At 46.8% G+C, this 27561-nt stretch overlaps 1 protein-coding gene across 1 annotated transcript; it reads left to right on the top strand.

Moving 5' to 3' along the window:
* LOC132832970 (zinc-binding protein A33-like) lies at positions 1 to 27561 on the top strand. The gene is made up of 6 exons (XM_060851217.1): positions 1 to 411; positions 514 to 609; positions 703 to 936; positions 5384 to 5406; positions 6601 to 6716; positions 25993 to 27561. Exons 1-6 carry the CDS (start codon positions 1 to 3, stop codon positions 26544 to 26546), a joined length of 1434 nt encoding a protein of 477 aa, XP_060707200.1. The 3' UTR covers positions 26547 to 27561.

Raw genomic sequence — 27561 nt, 5'->3', positions numbered from 1 at the left:
ATGGCTTCCAGACAGCAGCTCCTGAGGCTGACCGAGGAGACAATTTGTCCCATTTGTCTGGATTTCTTCACCGATCCGGTTATACTGGATTGCGGACACAACTTCTGCCGCTTCTGTATCACCCAAAGTTGGGAAAAGAAGGAGATAAACTCCTGCCCGGAATGTAGAGAGGCTTTTCCGGAAAGAAACCTCAGGGTAAATCGGGCCTTAGCGAATCTGGCCAAGGAGGCTCGGAAATTAAAGCTGGATCCGAAAGAGAATGAGAGTAAACTTCACTGTGAGAAACATCAGGAAGACCTGAAGCTGTTTTGTGAAACTGACAAGAAATTGATCTGTCTGATTTGTCGAGATTCGCGGGAACACAGAGAGCACCGCTTCCTGCCGATCGATGAGGCTGTTGAAATCTGCAAGGTCAAAGAGACAATATTTTGTAAAGTGCGCGTTTCATCACATATCCCAGACCCCAGACTTAAACTAACACATCTAATTCTTCAATTTCTTTCCCAATTTCAGGATAAACTGAAATCTGCCTTAGATTCTCTCACAGAGAAGAAATCGGCGGTTCTACAAACCGAACTGACCCAGAAACGGAAGATTTCCGAAGTGAGGGTGAGCTCTCCCTGTGCTGATTCTCTGGGATCTCGGTTTGTTTTGTTCCCTTTATCGCGGGACATTAATGAGGTTTCACATTTCATTTGGTAGGAACAGGCGAGCAGTCTGCAGACCCACATCACATCCGAGTTCACTAAAATGCACCAGATTCTCACTGAGAAAGAGCAGCGTTTACTCAGAGATCTCAGGGAAGAAGAGGAGAGGATTGTAGAACCAATGGAGAAAAACCTTCGAGACATTCAGGAGAATTTAAATTCTATTGAGGAGAAACTCTCAAAGTTGCAGAAACAGATGGAGCAAAAAGACGAATTGATGTTTCTGAAGGTGAGGGAAGATATTGCAGGTTATTTCAGACAGATTTCGGACATGATGATGACAACTGTAAAAATAATATGGTATGTCGTGTAAAAAAGTGAACTGATCTTGTGAGTGTCCAGACGGTTCTGATGTTGTCACTGAAGAAGGATCAAAGCTCCCGAAGCGTTCACTCTGATTTCTTTCCACAGATCCTTCCAAACCTGCTGAGATTTTCCTGTAATTTCTGTTTTTTTTTTACAAACAGCTGCCAAACTATCTGCAGATTCTCGGGAAGACCTGATTTGGAGATGCCGGTGTTGGACTGGGGTGTACACAGTTAAAAATCACACAAGACCAGGTTATAGTCCAATAGGTTTAATTGGAAGCACACTAGCTTTCGGAGCGACGCTCCTTCATCAGGTGATAGTGGAGGGCTCGATCATAACACAGAATTCATCCAAAAATTTGCAGTGTGATGTAACTGAAATTATACATTGAAAATTTGATTGTCTGTTCAGCCTTTCATCTGTTAGAATACAGTGATCGTTTCACTTCTTTCATGTGAAATCACAAAACCCCTTTATTTAAAGTTGCATTCTCGGGTTAGCTGCTAACAATGGTGATAGTTAGACAATATGTTGAAGGTGTTGGCCCCCTGTGTTCCCCCCTCACGTGATCGAAGATGCCCTCCACAGCATCTCCTCCACTTCCGCTCCTCCGCCCTTGAGCCCTGCCCCTCCAATCGCCACCAGGACAGAATCCCACTGGTCCTCACCTACCACCCATCAACCTCCATATATATCGTATCATCCGTTGTCATTTCTGCCACCTCCAAACGGACCTCACTGCCAGAAATATATTTCCCTCCCCTCCCCTATCAGTGTTCAGAAAAGACCACACCCTCCATGTCTCCCTCTGGCCGCACCCCCCACCAACCCAACCTCCACTCCCGGTATCTTCCCCTGCAACTGCAAGAAATGCAAAACTTGCACCCACAACTCCCCCCTTACTTCCCTCCAAGGCCCCAAGGGATCCTTCCATATCTGCCACAAATTCACCTGCACTTCCACACACATCATTTACTGCATCTGATGTGGCCTCCTCTATATTGGGGAGACAGGCCGCCAACTTGCGGAACGTTTCAGGGAACACCTCTGGGACACCTAGACCAACCAACCCAGCCAACCCAACCACCCTGTGGTTCAAAACTTCAACTCCCCCTCTCACTCCACCAAGGACATGCAGGTCTTGGGACTCATCCATCGCCAGACCATAGCAACACGACGGTTGGAGGAAGAGCACCTAATCTTCCGCCTAGGAACCCTCCAACCACAAGGGATGAACTTAGATTTCTCCTGTTTCCTCACTTCCCCTCCCCCCATCTTGTCTCAGTCAAATCCCTCGAACTCAGCACCGCCTTCCTAACCTGCAATATTCTTTCTGATCTTTCCGCCCCCACCCCCACTCCGGCCTATCACCCTCACCTTGACCTCCTTCCACCTATCGCATTTCCAACGCCCCTCCCCCAAGACTCCTCCCTACCTTTTATCTTAGCCTGCTTGGCACACCCTCCTCATTCCTGAAGACAGTGGCTCAGTGGTTAGCACTACTGCCTCATAGTACCAGGGTGCTAGGATCAATTCTAGCCTCGGGCGACTGTCTGTGTGGAGTTTGCACGTTCTCCCCATGACTGCGTGGGTTTCCTCCCACAGTTACAGGTTAGGTGAATTGGCCATGTTAAATTGCCCATAGTGTTAGGTGCATTAGTCAGAGGCGGATGGGTTGCTCTTCGGAGGGTTGGTGTGGACTTGTTTGGCTGAAGGGCTTGTTTCCCCACTAGAGGTAATCTAATCTTTGTGGGCAGCACGGTAGCACAGTGGTTAGCACTGCTGCCTCACAGCGCCTGAGACCCGGGTTCAATTCCCGACTCAGGCGACTGACTGTGTGGAGTTTGCACGTTCTCCCCGTGTCTGCGTGGGTTTCCTCCGGGTGCTCCGGTTTTCTCCCATTCTCCAAAGATGTGCGGGTCAGGTGAATTGGCCATGCTAAATTGCCAGTACTGTTAGGTAAGGGGTAAATGTAGGGGTATGGGTGGGTTACGCTTCGGAGGGTCGGTGTGGACTTGTTGGGTCGAAGGGTCTGTTTCCACACTGTAAGTAATCTAATCTAATCTAAAAAGGGCTCAGGCCTGAAACGTTGACTCTTCTGCTTCTTGGATGCTGCCTGACCTGCTGTGCTTTTCCAGCAATACACTTTCAGCTCTGATCTCCAGCATCTGCAGTCCTCACTTTCTCCCTTGTGTTCTCTGTCTATGACCTGATGTTTAGATTGATTCTAATCTAATAAGTGAGATAACAGTGTTTTACATAAATTCATGCAGTTTTTGAGCTCAGAGTTCTATATGAATATATGCAGTTTTTGAGCAAAGTGCAATGTATCTCTGCAATACAAATTCACCACACAAAATATATGTGTGCATGTGGGTCTTTGTATGTGTGTGTGTGTCTGTCTGGGGTGGGGGTTTTGAGTGTGAGAAAGTGTGTGTGTGTGTGTGTGTAGTGGGTGCAGAGTGTCTTAAGTCTGTGAGGGGGTGCATGTGTGAGAGTGGGAATGTGTGTGTCTAAAAGGGTGTGTGTGGGTGTCTGTGTGCGCATCTGTGTGTACGTGTGTCCGTGTGTATGTGAGAGTGTGTGTGTGTAGGAATATCTGTGTGTGTGTGGAGTGCAATGGTGATCACCTGTAATGTGACATGAACCCAAGGTCCCGGTTGAGGCCCTCCCTATGGATACCGAACTTAGCTATCAGCCTCTGCTCGGCCACTTTACTCTGCTGCCTGTCCCGAAGTCCACCTTGGAGGATGGTCTCCCAAAGGTCCAAGGCTGAATGTCCTGGACCACTGAAGTGTTCCCCAACTGGGAGGGAACCCTCCTGTCTGTTGATTGTTGTGCGGTGCCTATTCATCCATTGTTGTAGCCTTTGCTCGGTTTCCCCAATGTACCATGCCATGTACAAGGTGGGAGGATTTTCCACGCGTAATAGTGGTATCTATGTCCACAATCTGACACGTCTTGCAGCATCCACCATGACAGGGTGGACCATACAATCCTGTCACGGTGGACACTGCAAGACGTGTCAGATTTTGGACATAGATTCCACTATTACGCGTGGGAACACCTCCCACCTTGTACATGGCAGGTACTCATGTGACTCAGCCAACGTTGTCTATCTTACACATTGCAGGCAAGTATGTCCGGAGGCATGGTACATTGGGGAAACCGAGCAAAGGCTACAACAATGGATGAATGGGCACCGCACAACAATCAACAGACAGGAGGGTTCCCTCCCAGTTGTGGAACACTTCAGTGGTCCAGGACATTCAGCCTCGGACCTTCGGGTGGCCATCCTCCAAGGTGGAGTTCGGGACAGTCAGCAGAGGAATGTGGCCGAGCAGAGGCTGATAGCTAAGTTCGGTACCCATAGGGAGGGCCTCAACCGGGACCTTGGATTCATGTCACATTACAGGTGATCACCGTTACACTACACACACACACAGAGATATTCCTACACACACACACTCTCACAGACACATACAGACGTGCACACAGACACTCACACACACCCTTATAGACACACACATTCCCACGCTCACACATGCACCCCTCACAGACTTAAGACACTCTGCACCCACTACACACACACACACTCAAACACTTTCTCACACTCAAAACCCCCACCCCAGACAGACAGACACACACAGACAGACAAAGACCCACATGCACACATATATTTTGTGTGGTGAATTTGTATTGCAGAGATACATTGCACTTTGCTCAAAAACTGCAGATATTCATGTAGAACTCTGAGCTCAAAAACTGCATGAATTTATGTAAAACACAATTAGATTAGAATCAATCTAAACATCAGGTCATAGACAGGGAACACAGGGGGCCAACACCTTCAACATATTGTCTAGCTATCACCATTGTTAGCAGCTAACCCGAGAATGCAACTTTAAAAATAAGGGTTTTGTGATTTCACATGAAAGAAGTGAAACTATCACTGTATTCTAACAGATGAAAGGCTTAACAGACAATCAATTTTTCAATGTATAATTTCAGTTACATCACCCTGCAAATTTTTGCTATAAATTCTATGTTACGATCGAGCCCTCCACAATCACCTGATGAAGGAGCGTCGCTCCGAAAGCAAGTGTGCTTCCAATTAAACCTGTTGGGCTATAACCTGGTGTTGTGTGATTTTTGACTCGGGAATACCGACATTCTCCCGGGAATGGATTGTGATGTTTTTATTTGTTTTGTTATTATCTCCGTGTTCCCCAAATTTAATTGTCTCCTGGAACTCCCATTGTAATCCAGTTCCAGTTCCATGTGGAGAGAGTGTGTGTGGGCGGGTGTCTGTCTCCTCCTGAAATCTGTTACTGACATCCTCACTGTTTGTGATTCATTTCTTTCAGGAGGCAGCTTGTCGGAAGAGAAGGTAGGACATGCTCTTTACTGAAACTCTGCACAGTTTGCTCAGTAACTCAGGGACGGGTAATTATGGATTTATTTCCTGGTTAATGGTGCCGCTTTAAAGGGTGATTCATCGGATAACAGTAACTCCGGTTATGGTTCACACACGTGTTTTTTATAAGAAGAAGATTGTTACAGGTTTTAAACAGTGTTAGATTTTATGACACTGTTCTGCAGCATTGTAAACAATGACAACGCGCCTGTAAATACAGCCTGGTTCCGAGGCTGGAAGTGATCACTGCCCTGATTTTTGTGACTGTTTGTGTGACTGTGACCTACACCCGACACTGTGAGAGACACATGGCCCATGTTTCCAGGGAATGGCCATCCCTGTCCCTGCATGGCTCCTGACCAGCCCTAGACAGTGAGAGGAGAAAGGGGGAATAATTTTTGTTTCACTTTTTGCAACACTAACTCGCACCGTAGCCTTTATAAAGGGAACAATAAATGTAAAATTAAAAAAATCTAATTAGTGTAACGTAATGTTCTGAGTCCTTTGCATGAGAGTTGGAAAGTATAGAAAAGTGTCACTGAGCTATGAATCCAGGTGATTGCTGTTGTTTTTTGCGGATCTTAAAGGAGGAAAGAGGAATAGAAAGATGGAGAGGTTCAGGGAGGGAATTCCAGAGCTGAGGGTCTGGGCAGCTGAAGGCCCAACCTCCAATGGGGAGTTTGCAGAGGTGGGGGTGGGGGGGGGGGGGTAGGGTTTGAGAGTAGGGGGGGCGGGGTGAGAGACTAAAATCGGAGATGGTCAGAGGCTGGAAGTAGAGGAGCAGGATTCGCGGAGGGTTGTGGGATCTATGTATTACACAGTTGGATATGAAGCTTTTAGATGTATCCGGTTTTTGTCTCTGTTCCACAAGCTCTGTTTATAATACGGCAAGGGGATGGAGGAAACGTATATTATCTCCTGCGGTGTGTGATGTCTCAGTTCCTAATCTGTTATCAGTTCATGGGCTTTTCTCTGGACTTGGGTGTTTCCAATCCTTGCCCTTGCATTGTCGAATTCTTGTTGGATCAGTTACAAAAATAAGATGAACATTTCACTTTCTATCCTATTGACTCAAACATGAAAAATGCGGAACGCTTGAATACATAAATGTTTTCATAAATGTTCGAAAAAACAGAGTTTATGATGTCATCTGTTTAATGTTTACAGGATTAGTGATGAGGCACAGACACTCTCAGCTGCTGATGGCTCTCTGTCTCTCGCACAGTTCACTGGCCCTTTACAGTACACAGTCTGGAGAGGAATTTTGCACACTATTAACCCAGGTAAACACTTGTATTCATTTTCCTGATGGTAGATCCAGTTATGTAGGGTCTTGAAGGCCCCAGTTTAAATTCTCACATCACTAATTGTTAATTCTGGGAGACTCTCCCAGGAAACATTGCATTTTCTGTGGGTCCATTTGGATAAGTGTCTGAAGCCATCAGCTCTGTGTAAGAGCAGTGAAGGGTTCTGGATTAGAGTAGTGTTGGAAAAGCACAGCAGGTCAGGCAGCATCTGTGGTGCAGGAAAATCTATTCCTGATGAAGGGCTTTTGCCAGAAACGTCGATTTTCCTGCTGCTCAGATACTGTGTGCTGCTCAGATACTGTTTCCTGCTGTGCTTTTCCAGCACCACTCTAATCTCGACTCTGGTTTCCAGCATCTACAGTCTTTGTTTTTACCCAGTGAAGGGATATGTCGAACCAGAGGAGGAGAGCACGGAAACAGGATTTCTCGAGTAGACTGGGCTGGCTCCATCTGGTGTGACATTGGAGGAAAGGTTTCCATCATACTATCAAAAGGCATGGAGACATTTAAGAGCCAGTGTTAACAGGCACTTACCTAAAGGGGATTGTGAGAGAAACAAAACAGAAATTCCCTGGAAAGCTCCCCAGGTCTGCCAGCATCTGTGGAGAGAAATCAGAGTTAACCTTTCAGATTGAGTTATCTTTCCTCAAAGCTGATAGTAGCTGGTAAAAGTCGGTTTATATGCAGAAGGTACAGTGGAGGAGGAGGTAAGCAGGAAATGATAGGTGGGGATAGTCCGAAACAGAGAGAAGTACAGTTAGAAAGACAAAGGAGTGGATAATGATTAGATTAGGAGCGTGAATACCTGGTGATGGAGACTGTTAGTGCCAAAGAATAGGCAGAGTGTAATGGCAGTGAAAACAAAACCTGGTGTGTGGGGTAGGGGGCTAGGTCATGGCAGAGCTCTGGGACTAGAATTATTGCCCTTGTAATTGAGTCCAGAGAACTGCAGGGTCGGATTGGAAAATGAGATGTCGTTCTTCCAGACTGCGCAGAGCATCAGTGGAGCACTGCAGCAAGCCAGAGACAGAGATGTTGCCCAGAGAACAGGATGGTATGTTAAAGTGGTTGGCAACTGGAAGCTCAGAGTCCTTTTTCTTAAATGGCAGAACACAGATGCTTTGTTTCCCCAATACAGAGGAGACCACTTTGTGAACGGTGAATGAAAGAGACTAGATTGTGTGAAGTGCTACCTCACCTTGCAGGTGTGTTGGACCCTTGAATACTGGAGGTAAATGGGAAGGTGTTGTACCTTTGACAGTTGCTGAGGATGTTGCTGTGGGGCTGTGGGTGCGTGTTGGGAGTGAAGGAAGAGAGCACCAGGGTGATTGGAAGGGAATGGTCCCTGTGAAAGGCTGACAAGGGAGCAGAGGGAAATATGTACATGGTGGTGACATCTTACTGGCAGGTGGCGGAAATGGTGTCTGATGCTTGTCTGGTTGTAGATGCTGGTGGGATGGTAGGTTGGGACAAGAGGAACACTATCATTGTTGTGCAGAAAAGAAAGGGGCTGGGGGCAGAAGTGTGGGAGGTGTCGGACCAGATTGAAAGCACTCTCAATGACAGTGCTGGTGAATCCTCAGTTGAGGAAGGATGTGGCCATTTCCGAGGCTCCCTTGTCAAAGTTTCCTTTGTCAGAGCAGATGGAATGGAGACGGAGAAACTGGGAGGATGGAATAGAGTGTTCACAGGAAGCAGGGTGTGAGAATGTATACTCTATGTATTTGGGAGAGACGGGATTATAGTGGATATTATTGGTCAGTCTATCCCCAGAAATGGAAACAGACATGTCAAGGAAGAGATAGAGGAATCACAGATTGACCAGGTGAAAGTGAGGGTGATGTGGAAGTTGGACATTAGCAGTGTGAGAATGGGGGGGAGGTGGAAGAGGATGTTTGAGAGGGGAAGGTGGGATTTAGATAGTTTAGCGAAGAGAAGGAGTAGCAAATACTGAGAGATTACATTGTGTCATGGAAGGTGTGTGATGGTCTTACCGAGTGGTCAATGAAGAAAACTGTAGCAGATAAATATCAACTGAAAGAACTGTGGATGCTGTAAATAAGAGACAGAAACAGAGGTTGCTGGAAAAAGTCAGCACATCTGGCAGCATCTGTGGAGAGAGTTAATGTTTCGGATTGAGTGACCCTTCCTCAGAACTGACGGCAGCTCAGAAAATGTCGGTTTATATGCAGACATTAGTGTGGGGATTGTGGTAAGGACTGGACGATATCTGGGCACAGAGCATAAAGACAAGGAAGAACAGTTGTACAGACAAAGGAATGGATAACAGTCTGGCTCAGAGGGTGAGGAACTGTTAATGGGGATGGTTTGTGACTAACAATGGGCTGTGTGTAATACCAGACTCTGAATGATGAGGCCTAATGTGTTGGGGTTGAGGGAAGCCATGGGAACGCTCAATTCTTAAAATTATTGAATTCGATATTGAGTCAGGGAGGCTGCAGAGTCCAGAAGTCGAAAATGAGGTGCAGTTCTTAGCAAGCCTGAAACAGAGATATTGGCCAGGGAACAGGGTGATGTTAAAAGGAGCAGGCAACTGGAAGCTCAGGGTCTTTTTTATAGACAGAATCCAAGTGTGCAGCAAAGCGGTCACACAGTCTATGCTTTATTTCCCTAATGGAGAGGAGACCACATTGTGAGCAGTGAATGCAGTTGACTAAATTAAGTGAAGTACAGATAAGGTGTTGCTTCACCAGGAGGACTGTTTGGGCCCTTGCCTACTGAGGAGGGAGGAAGGAAACAGACAGGTGTTCCATGTTCTGCAGTTGTAGATGAGGGTGCCATGAGGCTGTGGGGGGCTGATGGGAGTGAGGGAAGAATAGACCAGGGTGTCCTGGAGGGAACAGTCTCAATGGAAGGTGGACAAGGAGGTGAGTGGAATATGTGTCTGGTGGTGGCAGAGATTATGGCTGATGATTTTCTGGATGTTGGTGCTGGTGGGATTGCAGGTAAGGACGAGGGGAACCATATCACTGTTGCAGGAGGGAACAGAAGGGGTGAAGGTTGAAATGTCAGAGATGGGTTGGACCCAGTCGAGGGCGCTGTCAACAATAGTGCTGGGGAATCCATGGTTCAGGAAAAGAGTAGACATTTTCAAGGCTCCTTTGTTGAAGTTGGAAGGATCGGAATGAATGCGATGGAGACGGAGTAACGAGGAGAATGGAATGGACTATTTACATGAAGCAGAGTGCGAGAATGTACAGGCCAGCTAATTGTGGGAGTCAGTGGGTTTATTGTGGATATAATTGGCCAGTCTATCGCCAGAAATGGAAACAGGAATGTTGAGGAAAGGGAAGGATGGATCAGGTGAAGGTGAGAGCAGGGTGGAACTTGGAATCAAAATGAATAAACTTTTCCAATTCCAGATGAGAAAGGGAGGCAGCACCGATGATATCATTGATATACCAGAGAAAGACGCATGTGTCGGACTGGAATGGGAACAAGAAATGTTACACATACCCCATAAGGAGACAGGCAAAAATGGGGGCTTAGATGGGTGCCTTTGACCACCCCTCTGACTGAAAACAATGAGGGATTTTGAAAGAGAAGTTGAGGATGAGCTCGGCCCGGGGAAGCGAGTGGTGGGGGGTGAGGATGGTTCAGCCTGTGTTCCAGGAAGAAGCAGAGAGCCTGAGACCATCCTGGTGGGGGATGGAGGTGCAGAGGGATTGCATGTCCATGTTAAAGAGGAGGCAGCTGAAGCTGCAAACTGGAAATTTTGGAATGTGCATAAAATGTCAGAGGAATGGCGGATGTAAGTGAGCAGGGACTGCAGCAGGTGAGACAAGACTGAGTCATGGTAGGAAATGATGAGTTCTGAGAGGCAGGAGCAGGCAGAAAGAATGGGTCTGCCTGGGTCATCCTGTTTATGAATTTTGGGAAGGAGGTAGAAGTGAGCTGTCTGGGATTGTGGGACTTCCAGCTGGAGGTATTTGGAGTGGGGACAGATCCCCAGATGAAATGAGGTTGCTGACCGTGGTTGATGCAATGACCTGATGTTCCATTGTGGGATCACAGATTAGACGCCGATAGGAAAAGGAATCTGAGAGGGATCTCAGCTTCTGCACTGTAGTGGTCCATTTGCCGACTACTACAGCCCCATACTGATCTGCAGGTTTAATAACAAAGTCAGGATTGGATTTGAGGGCATGGAACATGGTGCCACCTCCGTCTCCCATTCAGAATTGAAAGGTTTATCGATTTTGTTTCCAACTTCCACCTCACTCTCACCTTCACCTGGTCTATCTCTGAATCCTTCCTCAACATCACTGTTTCTATTTCTGGGGTTAGATTGGCCACTAATAATCCACAATAAACCCACTAATACTCACAATTACCTGGCCTTTATATACTCGCACCCTGCTCCCTGTAAAGTCTCCATTCCATTCTCCTAGTTATTCCATCTCCATCACATTGGTTCTAACAATGTTAGCTTTGACAAGTGATCCTCCAAAATGTCCACGTTTCTCCTCAACCGAGGATACCTCTGGGACCTCAAGTGGGACCAACCTAGCTTTCGCACTTCAGCCCTCATCCCCTCTCCTCCGTTCTGCAACAGTGATAGGGTTCCCCTTGTCCTTACCTATCATCCCAACAGCATCAACATTCAGAAGATCATTAGCTGCCATTTCTGCCACATCCAACGAGGTGCCACCACCAGACACCACACACCTCCCCTCCTGCAGGAATCGTTCCCTTTGGGACACTCTGGTTACTTCCAACACCCCCACACAGCATCATAGCACTTTCTCCTGCCACTGCTGAAGGTGTAACATGTGTCCATTTATTTCCTACCTCCTCAGTATCCAAGGGCCCAAACACACCTTCACCTTCCGGCACTTCTGACAATCTAGTCTCCTGCATTTACTGCTCACAGTGCGGCCTCCTCTCTATTGGAGGTATGAAGGGTCGACTTCAGAACACTTGTATTCCGTTTTCCAAAACAAAACCCTGAAATTCCAGTTGCCTTTTCACACACCACCCTGTAACCTGGTCAGCACCTCTGTCTCAGGCTTGCTGCAGTGCTCCAATGCAGGTCAGTGCAAGCTGGAAGAACAGCACCTCATTTTCAGCCTGGGGATCCTGCAGACTCAATATCAAATGAAATAACTTTGAGGTCTGAGCTCTCCCATGTCCTTACTCCAACCCACACACCCATGCCTTGTTATCACAGAGTCTGATATTACAGACAAAGCATTGTTATCCACTAACAGTCTCCATTAACAGCTATTCACTCCCCTACCCAGATAGTTATCCAATCCTTTGTCTATCTAACTGCTCTTCTCTCTCTTTGGGCTCAATCCCCACCTATTATTTACTTCTCATCCCTTCGCCCCCCACCCCAGCTTCTGTATATAAACTGACATTTCCCAGCTACCATCAGTTCTGAGGAAGGGTGACTTGATCTGAAACGTTAACTCTGATGTCTCTGCACAGATGCTGTGGTTTGTGGGCGGCACGGTGGCACAGTGGTTAGCACTGCTGCCTCACAGCACCTGAAATCCGGGTTCAATTCCCGACTCAGGTGATTGACTGTGTGGAGTTTGCACGTTCTCCCTGTGTCTGCGTGGGTTTCCTCCACCAGATGAATTGGCCATGCTAAATTGCCCGTAGTGTTAGGTAAGGGGTAAATGTAGGGGTATGGGTGGGTTTCGTGTCGGTGTGGACTTGTTGGGCCGAAGGGCCTGTTTCCACACTGTAAGTCTAATCTAATGCTGCCAGACCTGCTGAGCCTGATAAATATCTGTAGGTGTAACGTTGTCTAATATTAAACAAGACAGAGATATTTATAAATTTCCAGCTTGCTGGTCGTGAGGTTGTTAGAATCACAATATCCTTCCAATGTGGAAGCAGGCCATTCAGCCCATCGAATCCACACTGACTCTCTGCAAAGCATCCCTCCAGGACCCACTGCCTTCATATATTCTTTTAACTCCACTTTTCCCATGGCTAATACACAAAGCCTGCACTTTCCTGGACACAATGGACAAAAGCTGCACATCTTTGGACTGTGGGAGGAAACCAATGCAAACATGGGAGAATTACAAACTTCGTACAGTTACCTGATGCTGGATTATGAACCCGGCTCCCTGGTGCTGTGAGGCAGCAGTACTAATCACGAAGCCACTGTTCCAATATTTTCAGTCATCCTATTGATCAAGCAGTGAACCCAATGTCTGCACATGACATTTTGGAGAGGTCCAATTCAGTCTGACTCTACTTATTCCATGTAATGTTCTTGGTCACTTTTCCAAGGGTTCAGAATATGAGAAGGTACGGGATGGTCCTGCAGGAGGGAGCAGGTACCTGGAAAACTGCTATCACTTCCAAGTGAGGGAAGGGTGTGATTTGGAATATTGGGAATATGGCAGCAAACGAGCAATGAGTAGTCACCCGAGCTACAAATCTTCACACGAACATTGAAAGCAAGCTAACATTTCAAGTTTAGATGACTCTTTATAAGTGCTTAACTTCTCTAGTTAACTGTTGTTTGGTCATCCCCTTCCTTTAACTCTTTTTTCTTCCTGAAATATATCTTTGCTGTGAGTCATGTGCTGTTCTTTTTAGCGTCTGCCATTATTCCTCAAATATCTTACAACATAGAACACACAACAATACAGCGCAGAACAGGCCCTTCAGCCCTTGATGTCGCACTAACCTGTGAACTATACTTAGCTCGACTACCTACACTATCCCAAAATCATCCATGTGCTTATCTAAGGATTGTTTAAATCTCCCGAATGTGGCTGAGTTGACTACGTAAGCAGGTAGGGCATTCCACGCCCTTAACACTCTCTGTATAAAGAACTTTCCTCTGACATCTGTCTTAAATCTATCACTCCTCAATTTGTTGTTATGCCCCTCATACATGCTGACGTCATCATATGAGGAAAAAGTATTTCACTGTCTACCCTACCTAATTCACTGATCATCTTGTTTGTCTCTATCAAATCCCCCCTTAGCCTTCTTCTTTCCAATTGGAGCAGACCCAAGTCTCTCAGCCTTTTCTCATAAGCCTTTCCCTCCAGACCAGGCAACATCCTGGTCAATCTCCTCTGCGCTGTTTCCAATGTTTCCACATCCTTCCTGCAATGGGGTAACCAGAAATGTACACAATATTCCAACAGCAATTTGTATAGTTGCAGCATGATATTGCAGTTGTGGAACTCAATCCCTCTACCAATGAAACCGAACACATGATATGCCTTCTTCACAGCACTATCCATCCAGGTGGCAACTTTCAGGGATCTATGCACATGGACTCCAAACCCTCTGCACATCCACACTACCAAGAATCGTTCCATTGACCAAATACTCTGCCTTCCTATTATTCTTCCCAAAGTGCATCACCTCACATTTAGCTGCATTAAACTCCATTTGCCATCTCTCAGCCTATTTCTGCAGTTTATCCAAGTCCCCTCTAACCTGTAACATTCTTCCAAACTGTCCACTACTCCACCGATTTTCCTATCATCTGCAAATTTACTAGTCCATCCACCTATGCCTGCCGCTAAGTCATTTATAAAAATGACAAACAGCATTGGTCCCAAAGCAGATCCTTTTGGTGCACGACTAGTAACTGGACTCCAGACTGAATATTTTCCATCAACTACCACTCACTGCCTTCTTCCAGAAAGCCAGTTTCTAATCCAAACTGCTAAATCACCCTCAGTTCCATGCCTCTGCATTTTCTCCATCAGCCTACCATGTGGAACCTTATCAAAGGCTTGACTGAAGTCTAAGCATATCACATCAACTGCCCTACGCTCATCTGCATGCTTGGTCACCTTCTCAAAAAAACTCAATGAGTTTTGTGAGACACGACCTGCCCTTGATGAAACCATGTTGAGCATCTGAAATCAAATCATAGCTTGCTAGATGATTATAAATCTTATTTCTTATAATCCTTTCCAAGACCTTTCCTACACCATACATAAGGCTCACTAGCCTCTAATTACCTGGGTCACCTCTGCTGCCCTTCTTGAACAATAGCACAACATTTACTGTCCTCCAGTCCTCAGGTACTAAATGTGGAGACAATGACGACTCAAATATCAAAGCCAACGGCTTTGGTAACTTCTCCCTCGCTTCCCAGAGAATCCTCGGATAAATCCCACCCAGTCCAGGGGACTTGTCTACTTTCATTCCTTCTAGAATTGATAACACCTGTACGTAACTAACCTCGATCGTTTCGAGTCTAATATCTCGTACCTCCTTCTTCTCCTTCACAATATTCACCTTTTCCTGAGTGAACACCGATGAGAAATGTTCATTTAGCCCCTCTCCGATCTCCACAGGGTCCACACTCAACTTCCCACTATTGTCTTTGATTGGTCCTATTCCTAACCTCATGGTCCTTTTATTCCTCACATACCTATAGAAAGCTTTAGGGTTCTCCTTTATTGTATTTGCTAAACACTGCTCGAGTCCTCGCTGTGCTTTTCTTAACTCTCTCTTTAAATCCTTCCTAGCCGATCTGTAACTCTCCATTGCCTCATCTGTACCATCTTGCCTCATCAACACATAAGCCTCCTTCTTCTTCTTACCAAGAGATGCAATTTCTGTAGTAAACCACGGTTCCCTTACTTTATCACTTCCTCCCTACCTATCAGGGACATCCCTAACAAGGATACGCAATATCTGTTCCTTAAACCTCCTCCATATTTCGATAGTCTGTATCCCCCCACTCTATGCTACCCCATTCTATGCATCCTGATTCTTGCCTAATCGCATTATATTGCCCTTGCCCCATCGAAACTAAACATAACTGAATTATGATCATACTTTACAAAGTGCTCACCTACAACTAAATCAAACACCTGGCCTGGTTCATTACTGTGCGGCTTGATGGATCAGTGGTTAGTGCTGCTGCCTGACAACCCGAGTGTCCCAGGTTCGATTCCAGCCTTGGCCAAACTGTCTATGTGGAGTTTGCCCATTCTTCCCAAGTCTGCGTGGGTTTGTTCCAGTTTCCTCCCACAGTGACCAAGATGTGCAAGCCAGGTTGATTGGCCATGCTAAATTGCCCATAGTGTGAGATGCATTAGTCAGAGAGGAAATGGATCTGGGTGGGTTACTGTTTGGAGGGTCGGTGTGGACTTGTTGGGCTGAAAGGCCTGTTTCCCCACTGTAAGGAATCTAATAATTACCAAGCACCAGATCCAGTGTAGCCTCCCCTCTTTTTGGCCCTTCGATATACTGTGTCAGGAAACCCTCCTGTACACACTGGACAAACACTGATCCATCCGATGGACAAGAGGTATAACATTTCCAGTCAATATTGGGGAAGTTAAAGTCCCCACATTGACCACCCTGTTCCTTTCACTCCTACTCAGAATAATTTTGCTAATCCTCTCTTTCACCTCCCTGGAATATCTTTGATGCTAAGTGCTTTCCCCAGTCCACTCCAGCAAGCTCAGCCATTATTCCTTTGCAATTACCCTTGTTTAAGCTTCGCACAGTTATTTTCCAACCAAGATCCTCCTTTTCAAACTGAATGCGACATTCATCCATGTTATGGTCAGTGTTGACTCTGACATGTATCCAACCTGTCTCACTACACTTCACCAGATTCAAACTGGCAAATACAAGGTTGGATTCACGATATTATTATTCCAGGAAACTATGTGCTCATAGCTCCCTCTACTACTCTCACTGTTTAAATCAACATGCTGATAAATGTCACCCAGGTTTAATGCTATTTGCACTTTTTATCTCCTGATTATTATCTGCCCCACCGTGTAGCTACTGTTTGGGGTCTTACAGACCATTTCTGCCAAACTACTTCTTGCCTTCACTCATGTGGAGTCTATATTCTTCTGATTTCAGATTATTTCTTGCTGTTGTATTTACTTCATCCCATTTCCACAATGCTATGCCATCGCACTTTCATTTCTGTTTGTCCTTTTGAAATTTACATTTTTGTGACATGCAGTATCCCCTCGTTTTTTGAAAAAGTAACAAAATGGATTGATGATGGCAAAGCAGTGAACGTGATCTAAATGAACTTCAGTAAGGCATTCAACAAGGTTCCTCATGATAAACCGATCATCAAGGTTAGATCTCATGGAATACTGGGGAAATTAACCATTTGGATACAGAACTGACTCGAAGATAGAAGACAGAGAGTGTTGGTGGATGGTTTCTTGTCAGACTGGAGGCCTGTAACCAGTGATGTACCACAAGGATCGGTGGTGGGTCCACTACTTTTCATCACTTATAAAAATGACATGAATGTAAACATAGGAGGATAGTTAGCAAGTTTGCAGATGACTAAACGGGATCATGGTCAGATGGGGCCAATGGGCCGAGGAGTATCAGATAGACTTTAATTTACATAAGCATACGGTGCTGCACTTTGGAAAGGCAAATCTGAGCAGGACGTCCACACTTAATGGTCAGGTCCTGGGGAGTGTTGCTGAACAAAGAGATGTTAGAGTGCAGGTTCATGTTCCTTGGAAGTGAAGTCACAAGTGGATTGATTAATGAAGAAGATATTTGGCATGCTTTCCTTTCTTGGTCAGAGCGTCGAATACAGGAGTTGTGAGGTCATATTGCAACTGTACAGGACATTGCTTAGACCAGTTTTGGAATACTGTGTGCAGTTCTGGTCTCCCTCCTATTGGAAGGCTGTTGTGAAACTTGAAAGAGTTCAGAAAAGATTGACAAGGGTGTTGCCGGGGTTCGAGGATTTGGGCTAAAAGGAGAGGCTGAATAGGCTGGGGCTGTTTTCCCTGGAGCATCAGAGACTGAGGAGTGACCTGATAGAGATTTATAAAATCATGAGGGGCATGGATAGTATAAATAGACAAGGTATTTTCTCTGGTGTAGGGAAGTCTAGAGTAGAGGGCATAGCTTTAGGGTGAGAGTTAAAATGGACCTAACGAGAAATATTTTCATGCAAAGCATAGCACATTATTGGAATGAGCTGCCAGAGGGAGTGCCAGAAGATAGTCACAATTACAACATTAAAAAATGCACCTGGATGGGGATATGAAGAGAATGGATTCAGAGGTATATTGTCAAATGCTGGCAAATGGAACGAGATTAGGTTATGATACCTGGTCGGCACGGGCGAGTCAGACTGAAGGGTCTATTTCCGTGCTGTACATCTCTCTGACTCTATGATTCTGAATGGGAGAATCAATCTGTGAACAGTGATGTCACAGGAAGAGCACTGTGATGATGAAAAGTCATCTGTTTTGATGATATCAGTTGTGGTGGAAAGGTTCAGTGATACAGAGGGAACTAATACATTGCATTGTTCCCAATAGTAATGCAGGAGATTAAAAGACGTCCTCTATAGTAGTAATACCTGTGGTATTCCCAGTACCATGTGCTAGTGAGAGTAGGACTAGGAGTCTAAATGTGTCCAAGAATATTTTCTTTTCAATATGCAGGTGCACCTGTTTTCCCTGGAGAGTCGATCTTAACGAAGTTTATAAAATCATGAGGAGCATGGATAAGGCAAATAGACAAGCTAGGAGTGGGGGAGTCCAGAACTAGTGGGCAGAAGTCTATGGTGAGTGCGAACAAATTTAAAAGGAATCTGAGGGGAAAATGTTTCACGCAAAGGGTGCTGCGTGTATGCAGTGAGATGCAGAGGGAATTGTGGGGGCTGGCACAATTCCAACATTTAAAAGGCATTTGGATGAATACACAAACAGGAAGGTTTAGAGGGAAATGGTCCAAGTGCTGGCAAATGGGATGGGATTAATTTGGATGAGTTGGTCCAAAGGATCTGTTTCTATACTGTGTACCTCTATGAGTCTAACAGCATCTCCGGTGAGGCCACATGAGGAGAACTTCATAAAGATTGGGGATTACGTTGTTCGGAAAATACGATAGACCCACGCCAGTCAGAGATTAAGCACTGATAGGTAGAGAAGTCTCAGAGGAATGAAAAAAGCAAAAGGGTTGTAACATCGGAGGAATTCAGCTTCCCCAGGATGAACTGGGACAGGGAGATTGTGAAGGGCTCGGACAGGACAGAATTCTTACAAATTCTCCACGTGATCTTTTTAAGGCAGTGGGTAGCAAGTCCAACAGGAGGCAGGGCCGGGCTGGAACAGCTGAGATTCACCAAGATGTTACCTGGGTTGGCGTGTTTCAACTCTGAAGACAGACTCGATCGGCTGGAGATGTTCTCATTGAAGCATGGAAGGCTGAGGGGACAACCTGATGAAGGTGTAGAAAGTTATGAGGAATGGAATGGACGATAACAGGTGCATAAATTTAAGAGAAGGAGCAGGGGTTTTCGAGGGGAATTAAGGCGAATATTTTCCCCCAGATCATGGTCGGCATCAGGACCTGACTGCCTGAAAAGAGATCGAAATCTTTGCAGCATTTAGGAAGTTATTCAAATGGAACGATAAAGTCACACAGGATGGAAGCAGACTCTTCCGTCCAATGAGTCCACACAGACCAGATATCCTGAACAGACCCTAGTCCCATTTGCCAGCATTTGGTCCCTATCCCGCGAAACCGTTCCTATTCATATTCCCATTCTGATGCATTTTAAATGTTGTGATTAGACTAACCTCCACCACTTCCTCTGGCAGACCATTCTATACATGCACCACCCTCTGCATGAAAAAGTTACCCATCAGGTTCTTTTTTAAATCTTTCCCAAAACACTTTAAATCTGAGCTCTCCAGTTCTGGAGTCACCGACCCTGGGGAAAATACATTAGCTGTTCACCCTATCCATGCCCTTTACGGTTTATAAACCTCTATACGGTCACCCTTCAGCCTGCTATGCTACAGGGAAAAAACTCCCCAGCCTATTCAGTCACTACTATAATTCAAACCCTTCAGTCCCAGCAACATCCCTGCAAATGTCCTCCACACATTCTGAAGCCTCACTACATATTTACCCATGGTAGGGTGACCAGAATCACACTTTAGCGTGCTGCACAGCCGCAACATGATGCCCCAACTCCAATATGTAATGCTCTGACCAATGAAGGCAAGCATGCCATACTTCACTGCCATGTATCTGCACGCCCAGGCCTCCCACTCAATAACACTCCCCAGGGCCACACCATCAACTGTAATAGTCCTGGCCTGGTTTGCCCGACTAAAATTCAACACCACACATTTATCTAAATTTACCTCCATCTGCCACTTCTCAACTCACTGGCCATCTGGTCAAGGTTCAATTGCAGTCTAATATAATCTGCTTTGCTGTCCAGTGGACAATATTTTCATGTCATCTGCCAGCTAATGAACCATGTTAGACAAATAGGAGGTGGGGAGAACACAGCAAGCCAGGGAGCATCAGGAGGCAGAGAAGTCGACATTTCGAGTGTAACCCTTCTTCCGGACTGAGGATGGATGAGGGGATTGGGGGGCGTGGTGGGGAGATGCTACAGATAAAAAGGGTGTTCGAAATAGGATGGTGAAGTGGGGCTGGTGAAGACAGGCAGAGGGTTGGTCGATGGGTGGAATGAATCCAGTTGGTGGCGAGCAGGTTTGCAAGGGTGGGGGAGGGGCTGGGAAGGGAGTGGGGGAAGGGAAGGGAGTGGGGGAAGGGGAGGGAGGTAATTTGAAATTGAAGAACTCATTGTTGAGTCCTACGGGCTGCAGACTGCCCAAACGGAAGAGATGTTTTTCCTCCAATTTGGGGGTTGACTCATTGTGGCAATGGTGGAGGCCAAAGATGGTCATGTCAGACAAGGAGTGGGAAGGGGAATTAAATGGGCAGTGACTGGGAGGTCCCGTTGGCCCCTACAGACTCGGCTGCGATGTTCAGCACACTGTTCCCTCAATTTACGTTTGATCTCTCCAATGGAGAGAAAACCACATCGGGAGCACCTGATGCAGTAAACTAGGTTGGAAGAGAGGCAGGTGAACCTCTGTCTCACCTGGAAGGACTGTTTGGGGCCCTGGATGGAACTGAGTGGTGTGGTGTATCGGCAGGTTTTGCACCTTTTCTGGTTGCAGAGAAAGGTACGTGAGAGTCCGGGTGCATGGTGCGGGTGTTGGTGGGGGACTGTCAGTGGGATGAGTGGCACAAACCGAGGACTGGTGAAAGGAACAGTCCTTGTTGAAGGCAGAAAGGAGTGGGCAGGGGATGATGTTATTGAAGGTAGGGTGAGGTTCGAGTTGATAAAAGTGTTTGAGGATGATCAGTTGGATGCGGAGACTGGTGGGGTGGAAGGTGAAGGCAAGAGGGTCTCTGTCTTTACTGCGTTGAGGTGGGAATGTTTAGAGCAGTGGAACAGGGAATGGACGTGGAGCGGTGGAGGGCTGACTGGATGAGGGTGGGGGAATGCACATTATTTGAAAAAAGTGGACACCTGGGATGCTTGCGAGTGGAATGTCTCCTCGTCCAAGCAGATGTGGCGGAGGCGGAGGAATTGGGAGAATGGAGTGGAGTTCTTCCAGGATACTGGGTGGGAGGAGGTGTGGTCCAGGCAGTTGTGAGAGTCTGTGGGTTTATAGCAACCGTCCATGTGGAGACTGTTGCCAGAGATGGGAACAGAGAGATCAAGAAGGGGAGGCAGCTGTCCGAGACAGACCAACTTACAAACCATGCCTCCGATGTTCACAAATGATTTATATATAGGTCCAAAAGCAGTGGAATCCAGCACCAATCCTTGTGTCACACTGCTGATCTCCAGTCTGAAAAGTAACCTTTCTACCATCACACTCTACCTCCTACCGACAATCCAATTTTGTACTGTGTCAGCCAGCTCTCCCTGAATCCCATAACCTTACTAACCAGACGACCCTGCAAATCCCTGTTGAATGCTTTGCTGAAGTCCATAAGGACAACAGCTACTGCTCTGTCTTCATCAATCTACTTTGTAACGTCTTCGAAAATTTCAATCAAGACGCGATTTCTCACTTACAAAGCCATGTTGATGACTCCTAATAAGAGGGTCATATAAATCCTGTCCCACCCTCTCCAGTAACTTACCGACCACTGCTGTGAAGCTCACTGGTTCTATAGTTCCCTTGCTTTTCCTTACAACCTTTCTAAAATGATGGCAACAAATTAGCCGACCTCTAGTTCTGGCACCTCACCTGTGGCTGTTGTTCATACAAATATGTCAGCAATTGGTCCAGCAATCTCTTCCCGAGCTTCTTGAGTTTCTGGTCATGGGAATGTACCGAGTTTTGCACAATTGAAGATCTCAACAGCACATCCTCTTCTGTAATGTGAACCCTTTTCAAGCCATCGCTATTTATTTCCCCAAGTTCCCTAGCTGCTGGGAAATGGAATAGAATTTGATAGGCCATTAATGACCACAATGGGCTTAAGGGCCTCATTTGATGCTGTGTTATTCGATGGCTATGTAGGTTGGTTAAATCAGTTGACTGTATAATACAGACAGACAGTAACGATTCAGGTTCAATTCCTACTCTGTGAACATCTTGTCTTCTCATCCATGCCCCTTCAGTGAGGGATGGTGATGCTGACAATAAAATCACCACCAGCTTTCACTCTCAGATCAGACAGTAGCCTCTGGGACTGTGTCGACTTCACTTTCTTTTAGCCTGTGGCTCAAGCAGTGGACAATAGACAATAGGTGCAGGAGTAGGCCATTCATTATGATCATGGCTGATCATCCTCAATCAGTATCCTGTTCCTGCCTTATCCCCATAACCCTTCATTCCACTATGCCGAAGAGCTCTATCCAACTCTTTCTTGAAAGTATCCAGAGACTTGGCCTCCACAGCCTTCTGGGGCAGAGCATTCCATCTACTCACCACTCTCTGGGTGAAGTAATTTCTCCTCAACTCTGCTCTAAGTGGCCTACCCCTTATTTTTAAACTGTGCTCTGGTTCAGGATTCACCCATCAGCAGAAACATGCTTCCTGCCTCCACAGTGTCCAATCCTTTAACAATCTTATACTCTCAATCAGATCCCCTCTTAGCCTTCTAAACTCAAGCATATACAAGCCCAGTTGCTCCAATCTTTCAGCGTAAGGTTGTCCTGCCATTCCGGGAATAGACCTCGTGAAGCTACACTGCATTCCCTCAATAGCCAGAATGTCTTTCTTTAAATTTGGAGACCAAAAGTGCGCACAATATTCCAGGTGCGGTCTCACCAGGGCCCTGTACAGCTGCAGAAGGACCTCTTTGCTTCCTTCTCGCAGATTCTGTCAATAACTAAAAGAAATCATTTTTACTGCAACGTTCAGAATACCTCGGCAAAAAGATTAACATTCTTAATTACTCACTGTTGTTGCATTGAACATTTTCTGTCTCAATGCTTCTTGTTTTTAAAATTCTTCTTGTGAAGACTCCCCTTCCCCTCACATCACAGTATCCCCTATTCTCTCACCCATACAACTCCCATTACCACCCTGAAGTTGTCCTATCTCCTCAGAATAACGTAAGTATTTAAAAACCCAAGCGACACAATCACAACTCACTGATGCTGTTGCAAATAGTTGCAACATCCCCATAAGCACCTCTTTGGCCAAAAAAAAGGAAACCTTAAACCCAGGTTCTCACAGGAGAGATGTCACAGAGAGAGAGACAGAGAGAGAGAGGGTCAAAAAAACTGACTGCTTCCCAAACCCAATCTAAACCAGAGTTAACCTGACTTGGGAGACCTGGACACTCCCCTTCGATCATACAAGCGTTTCATTAAACTTGAAAGCCTTTTTCCTAAGGCAGTATCTGTTATCCCTGATCAATTTGTCCCAAAAATGTATACAAACCAGAGACATCGGAATCTGTGTTTATAACCCCTCGAAAAAAAAACAAGGACAACCTAACCTTAATTAAGCAGCAATATCGTCACACCCCTTACTCATCCCCACATTCTATGCCTTGCCCCACACATCTCCCTTTCACTTCCTCCTCCCACCTCCCTGATCCTCCTCATTTACATTCCCCTTCTCCATCCCCTTTGCTGCCAGCGTCCCTCTAATTTTCCCTTACACCCTGGCTCTCCCCTCCTCCACAGTCATGAACTCTCACACAGTCCACCTCTTTATTCATCCCCTCACTCTCCTCAGTTTCCTTGTCCCTATCCCTCACTGCATCGCCCTTCCATCTCCATACAGAACCCACACTCCTCATCCTCCCTTCCCATCACTCTTCCATGGATTTCACTCTCCACGCCCTCCCTCTAACCAACACTCCCTCCTGATCTCCCACCCCACTCTCTCCTGCTCTCATTGTCTCCCTTCTGCTCATTCCCCACTCCCATCTCTGACCCTACTCTCCCGCCCCACCCCCAACCTCCCCCACTCTCTTTCTGCCGTCCTGCTCACTCTCCACTCACTCTTCCCTCTTATTCACTGTCCCCTTTAGCACAGCTTCCCATCCCGGACACTCTCCCCTTGACCTTGGTTTGCACCTGCCATTAAACATCCCTTAGCCTGGCAGACCATGGCCTCACTGCATTCTCCACCCAACAACCCACTCCCCTCCACATTCCCCCATTCCTCTTGATTGTTCACCATTCAGTCCTCCCCATCCTCTCTTCATTGTCCTACCTTCACAATTCCCTCTCGCTGCTACCTCACTCTCCCATGCTCCCTCTCCTTGTCACTCCACATCCCCCTGACAGTCTGCTTGCCCACACCTCCACATCAATGCCCCTCACTCCCTCCTGCTCTCCCATTCCCCTCAATCTCACATCCTCCTCCTCCTACCGTCAGCTCATTCTTCCCTCTCCCTCACTAACCTCCAGAGCACATCTTCCCAATCCGGTCACTCTTCCCTCAACCTCACTGTGCTCTCACCCTCTTCTTTGCTCTGCCCCTCACTCCGATCTCACATTCGCTCTCCCCTCCACTCCATTCTCCATTATCACTCTGACATGATTTCCCCCCACCCCTGATTCTCCCTCCCGGTTTAATCTTGCCTCCTCAAACTCCTCTTCCACTTCACACTTGCCTCCACCTCTCTCCTCTTCACCTTATCCTCACGTTCACTCAACTCCTCCACATTCCTCCACACAGACGTCTTCAAGTTCTGAGAGCCAACTCTGTCCTTCCTTTGAAGTCCCCATCGTACATTTCCCTCATCTTAACTCTCCTCTTCCCTGCTCGACTCCACATCATCCTCCAGTTCACTCATCTCCAGAATTCCCACAGGATCTTATTTTGCACTCTCTCACTTCCTCACGTGGATTAATTCTCTGGCATGTTAACACATCCTTATGTACCCTGTCACTTCTTGCCACTCAAACTCCTCTCCCACTCACTCTCACCTCCTATGGCCAAAATGAATCTGTATTTTTCCCCTCCAGCTCAGCCATCCCTTCCTCCTCACTCCCACCTCCCTTTCTCTCTTCCCCTCACTCACTGTATCTCCACCACTCACTCTCCTGATCTCCAAACCTCAAATGTCCACTTATTTTGCAGACCTCCTGTTGTCACCCTTCCATTCTATAGAATAACTCACTCTCCCCTACAGCATTCCAAACAGTCCACTCCCCTCATAAAACCACCAACCCTCTCCAATATCCTTACTCCGATTCCAATCATCCCCCCCTTTATCACTTACTCCATTTCTTCACTCTTCCATTCCCTGCCCTGGGGTTAAATAGTTCCCCTCATTTCCTCCCATTCTCCAGATGTTCCCCTCCCACTTATCTAAATTCTCCTTTACAAATGCAATTTCACTCTACCGTCCCTCAGTCTCCCCACTCCCTTGCTGCCCATCACTCCTGCCTCCCCTCATTATTCCCATTCCCACTGCCTCACATCACCTCACTCTCCCCTTTTCTTTTGCATTCTCCGACCTGCCATTGCTCTCTCCTGAGTACTCAACCCTCCCATTGCTCACCACCTTCTGAGCTCCTCCGCATTCTCCACACCTCTCTCTCGTACTGCCCCTTCACTCAGCCCTCCTCTCTTTCCTACCTCTCCTCAATCACAACCCTATATCCCAACCTCCTCATTCTCCCTATCTCTTTAACCATTCCCTCCCTCCTGCGATAGGGTTATGATTAGGGTTAGGGTTCTGTTCTTCCTGTGCGCTTCATGTCCCCACTCACATCCTTCCAACTGAGCCCTCTCATCTCCCTCACTCATCCCTCCCCATCCTTCCTCCTCGTACCTCCGCTCTCCCTCACTCACCACACTCTCCCTCACTCACTCCCCTTTCCCTGCCTCCGCCCCTCTTGTTCAAATTCTGTTTTTCCAGACTCTCTTCATCTTCCCTTCTCTCCTACCCCCCTCCATCGCTCAACCCCCTCCCTTCCTGCTGCCCTCTCTCTCCCTCTCTCCCTCTCTCTCACGGTGTTATTTGATCTCTCCCCCAGCTCCAGACTCTCTGACTCTGGATCCGAACACAGCGCATCCCCTGCTCATCCTGTCTGCGGACCGGACCAGTGTGAGACTCGGAGACACAGAGCAGCCGCTCCCTGACTCCCCGGAGAGATTTTATTTCTGGCGATGCGTCCTCGGAACAGAGGGATTCACATCAGGGAGACATTACTGGGAGGTGGAGGTGGGGGAGAAGACCTGCTGGGGTCTGGGAGTGGCCCGAGAGTCTGTGGAGAGGAACGGGTGGATCACCCCGAGCCCGGAGACTGGATTCTGGATTGTGAGGCTGTCTCCCAGATGTGGTTATTCAGCCGCCACCTCCCCCTCCTCATGGACCCCCCTCTCCCCGAGTGTGAATCCCCGGAAGATCGGGGTTTTCCTGGACTATGAGGGTGGACAGGTGTCATTTTACAATGCGGACACCATGTCCCATCTCCACACTTTCACCCACACTTTCACTGAGAGGATCTTTCCCATCTTCAATCCGGGAGGGAATTACGACGGGAAAAACTCCGCCCCGCTGACAATCTGCGGGATTAAAGGGCACTGACAGATCCATCCCATAATTTCACCCCGTCCCCCTGCCTCCTGCCAGCTGTAAACTGATGGGGGTCGGTCTCAGTCTGGGGGAAAGAAGGAGGGGGAGAGAAGAAACAAATAGAAGCTCAATTGTGGAGAGGGACTGATTGGGTAGAATGAGCTGTGAGCTGCAGGAACCAGGGGACCTTCCTGCCTGTAATGTTGCTCCACAGGCGGGAGGTGGCGCTACATGACGGTGTTGGAGATGAATCAGTCAGTGGGCCTCAGACTGGGGGTAAAAAATGAGGTCTGCAGATGCTGGAGATCACAGCTGCAAATGTGTTGCTGGTCAAAGCACAGCAGGCCAGGCAGCATCTCAGGAATAGAGAATTCGACGTTTCGAGCATAAGCCCTTCATCAGGGTCTCAGACTGGGCTCAGGGGAGTCTTTCCAGGGGGAACACCAAATCATTTCACTGCAGGGTCAGTGGAGTCTTACCGGGGGGAAATATAAATCATTTTCACTGCAGAGTCAGTGGGGTCTCTGCGGGGGGGAACTGAGCTCAATCAAAATAAACATTTCAGACTGATCTTCTTTAGATTTCTATCGTGTGTCAGTAATGTACATGATTTAGTAACATAGCGAGACTGGTTTTGTTTTGTTTTCAGTTTGTAACTATTGTCCAGAATTTTGCTGCTCTTTCATCAAATTGGAAAATTTGAATACTTCAGATTTGAAAGTGATGGGTGAACTGATCATTTATGTCATAATCAGACCATATTTAACCCTGTTTGAAACGGTTCAGCTGGTACAAACTGCAACGCAGTTGGAATTTCAGTTATCACTTGTCCCTGAGTTAATATCTATCATCATTAACTCCACTGAGATAATCCTTAAGTCAGCCCAAGGAAAATGTCTGTTTGATAACAATCATTACTCCAGCAGTCTGTGCGCGAAACCAATTCAGATTTTGACAATGTTTACATTTATGTCATTATAATTTATATTGGAGGGCAGTGTCAAATTTGAAAATAGTTTCTTCAATC

Source organism: Hemiscyllium ocellatum, chromosome 35, assembly GCF_020745735.1.
Source record: "Hemiscyllium ocellatum isolate sHemOce1 chromosome 35, sHemOce1.pat.X.cur, whole genome shotgun sequence".
Lineage (NCBI taxonomy): Eukaryota > Metazoa > Chordata > Chondrichthyes > Orectolobiformes > Hemiscylliidae > Hemiscyllium > Hemiscyllium ocellatum.
The sequence above is the reverse complement of the archived record's forward strand: the minus strand, read 5'-3'. Positions and strand labels throughout refer to the sequence as shown.

Bases quoted from the DNA above. Each gene is read 5' to 3' on its own strand.
- LOC132832970 (XM_060851217.1), top strand. From the start codon at position 1: ATGGCTTCCAGACAGCAGCTCCTGAGGCTGACCGAGGAGACAATTTGT. The intron at 610-702 runs GTGAGCTCTCCC...TTCATTTGGTAG, and splicing joins GGAAGATTTCCGAAGTGAGG to GAACAGGCGAGCAGTCTGCA. The intron at 6,717-25,992 runs GTAAACACTTGT...TCTCTCCCCCAG, and splicing joins TTTGCACACTATTAACCCAG to CTCCAGACTCTCTGACTCTG.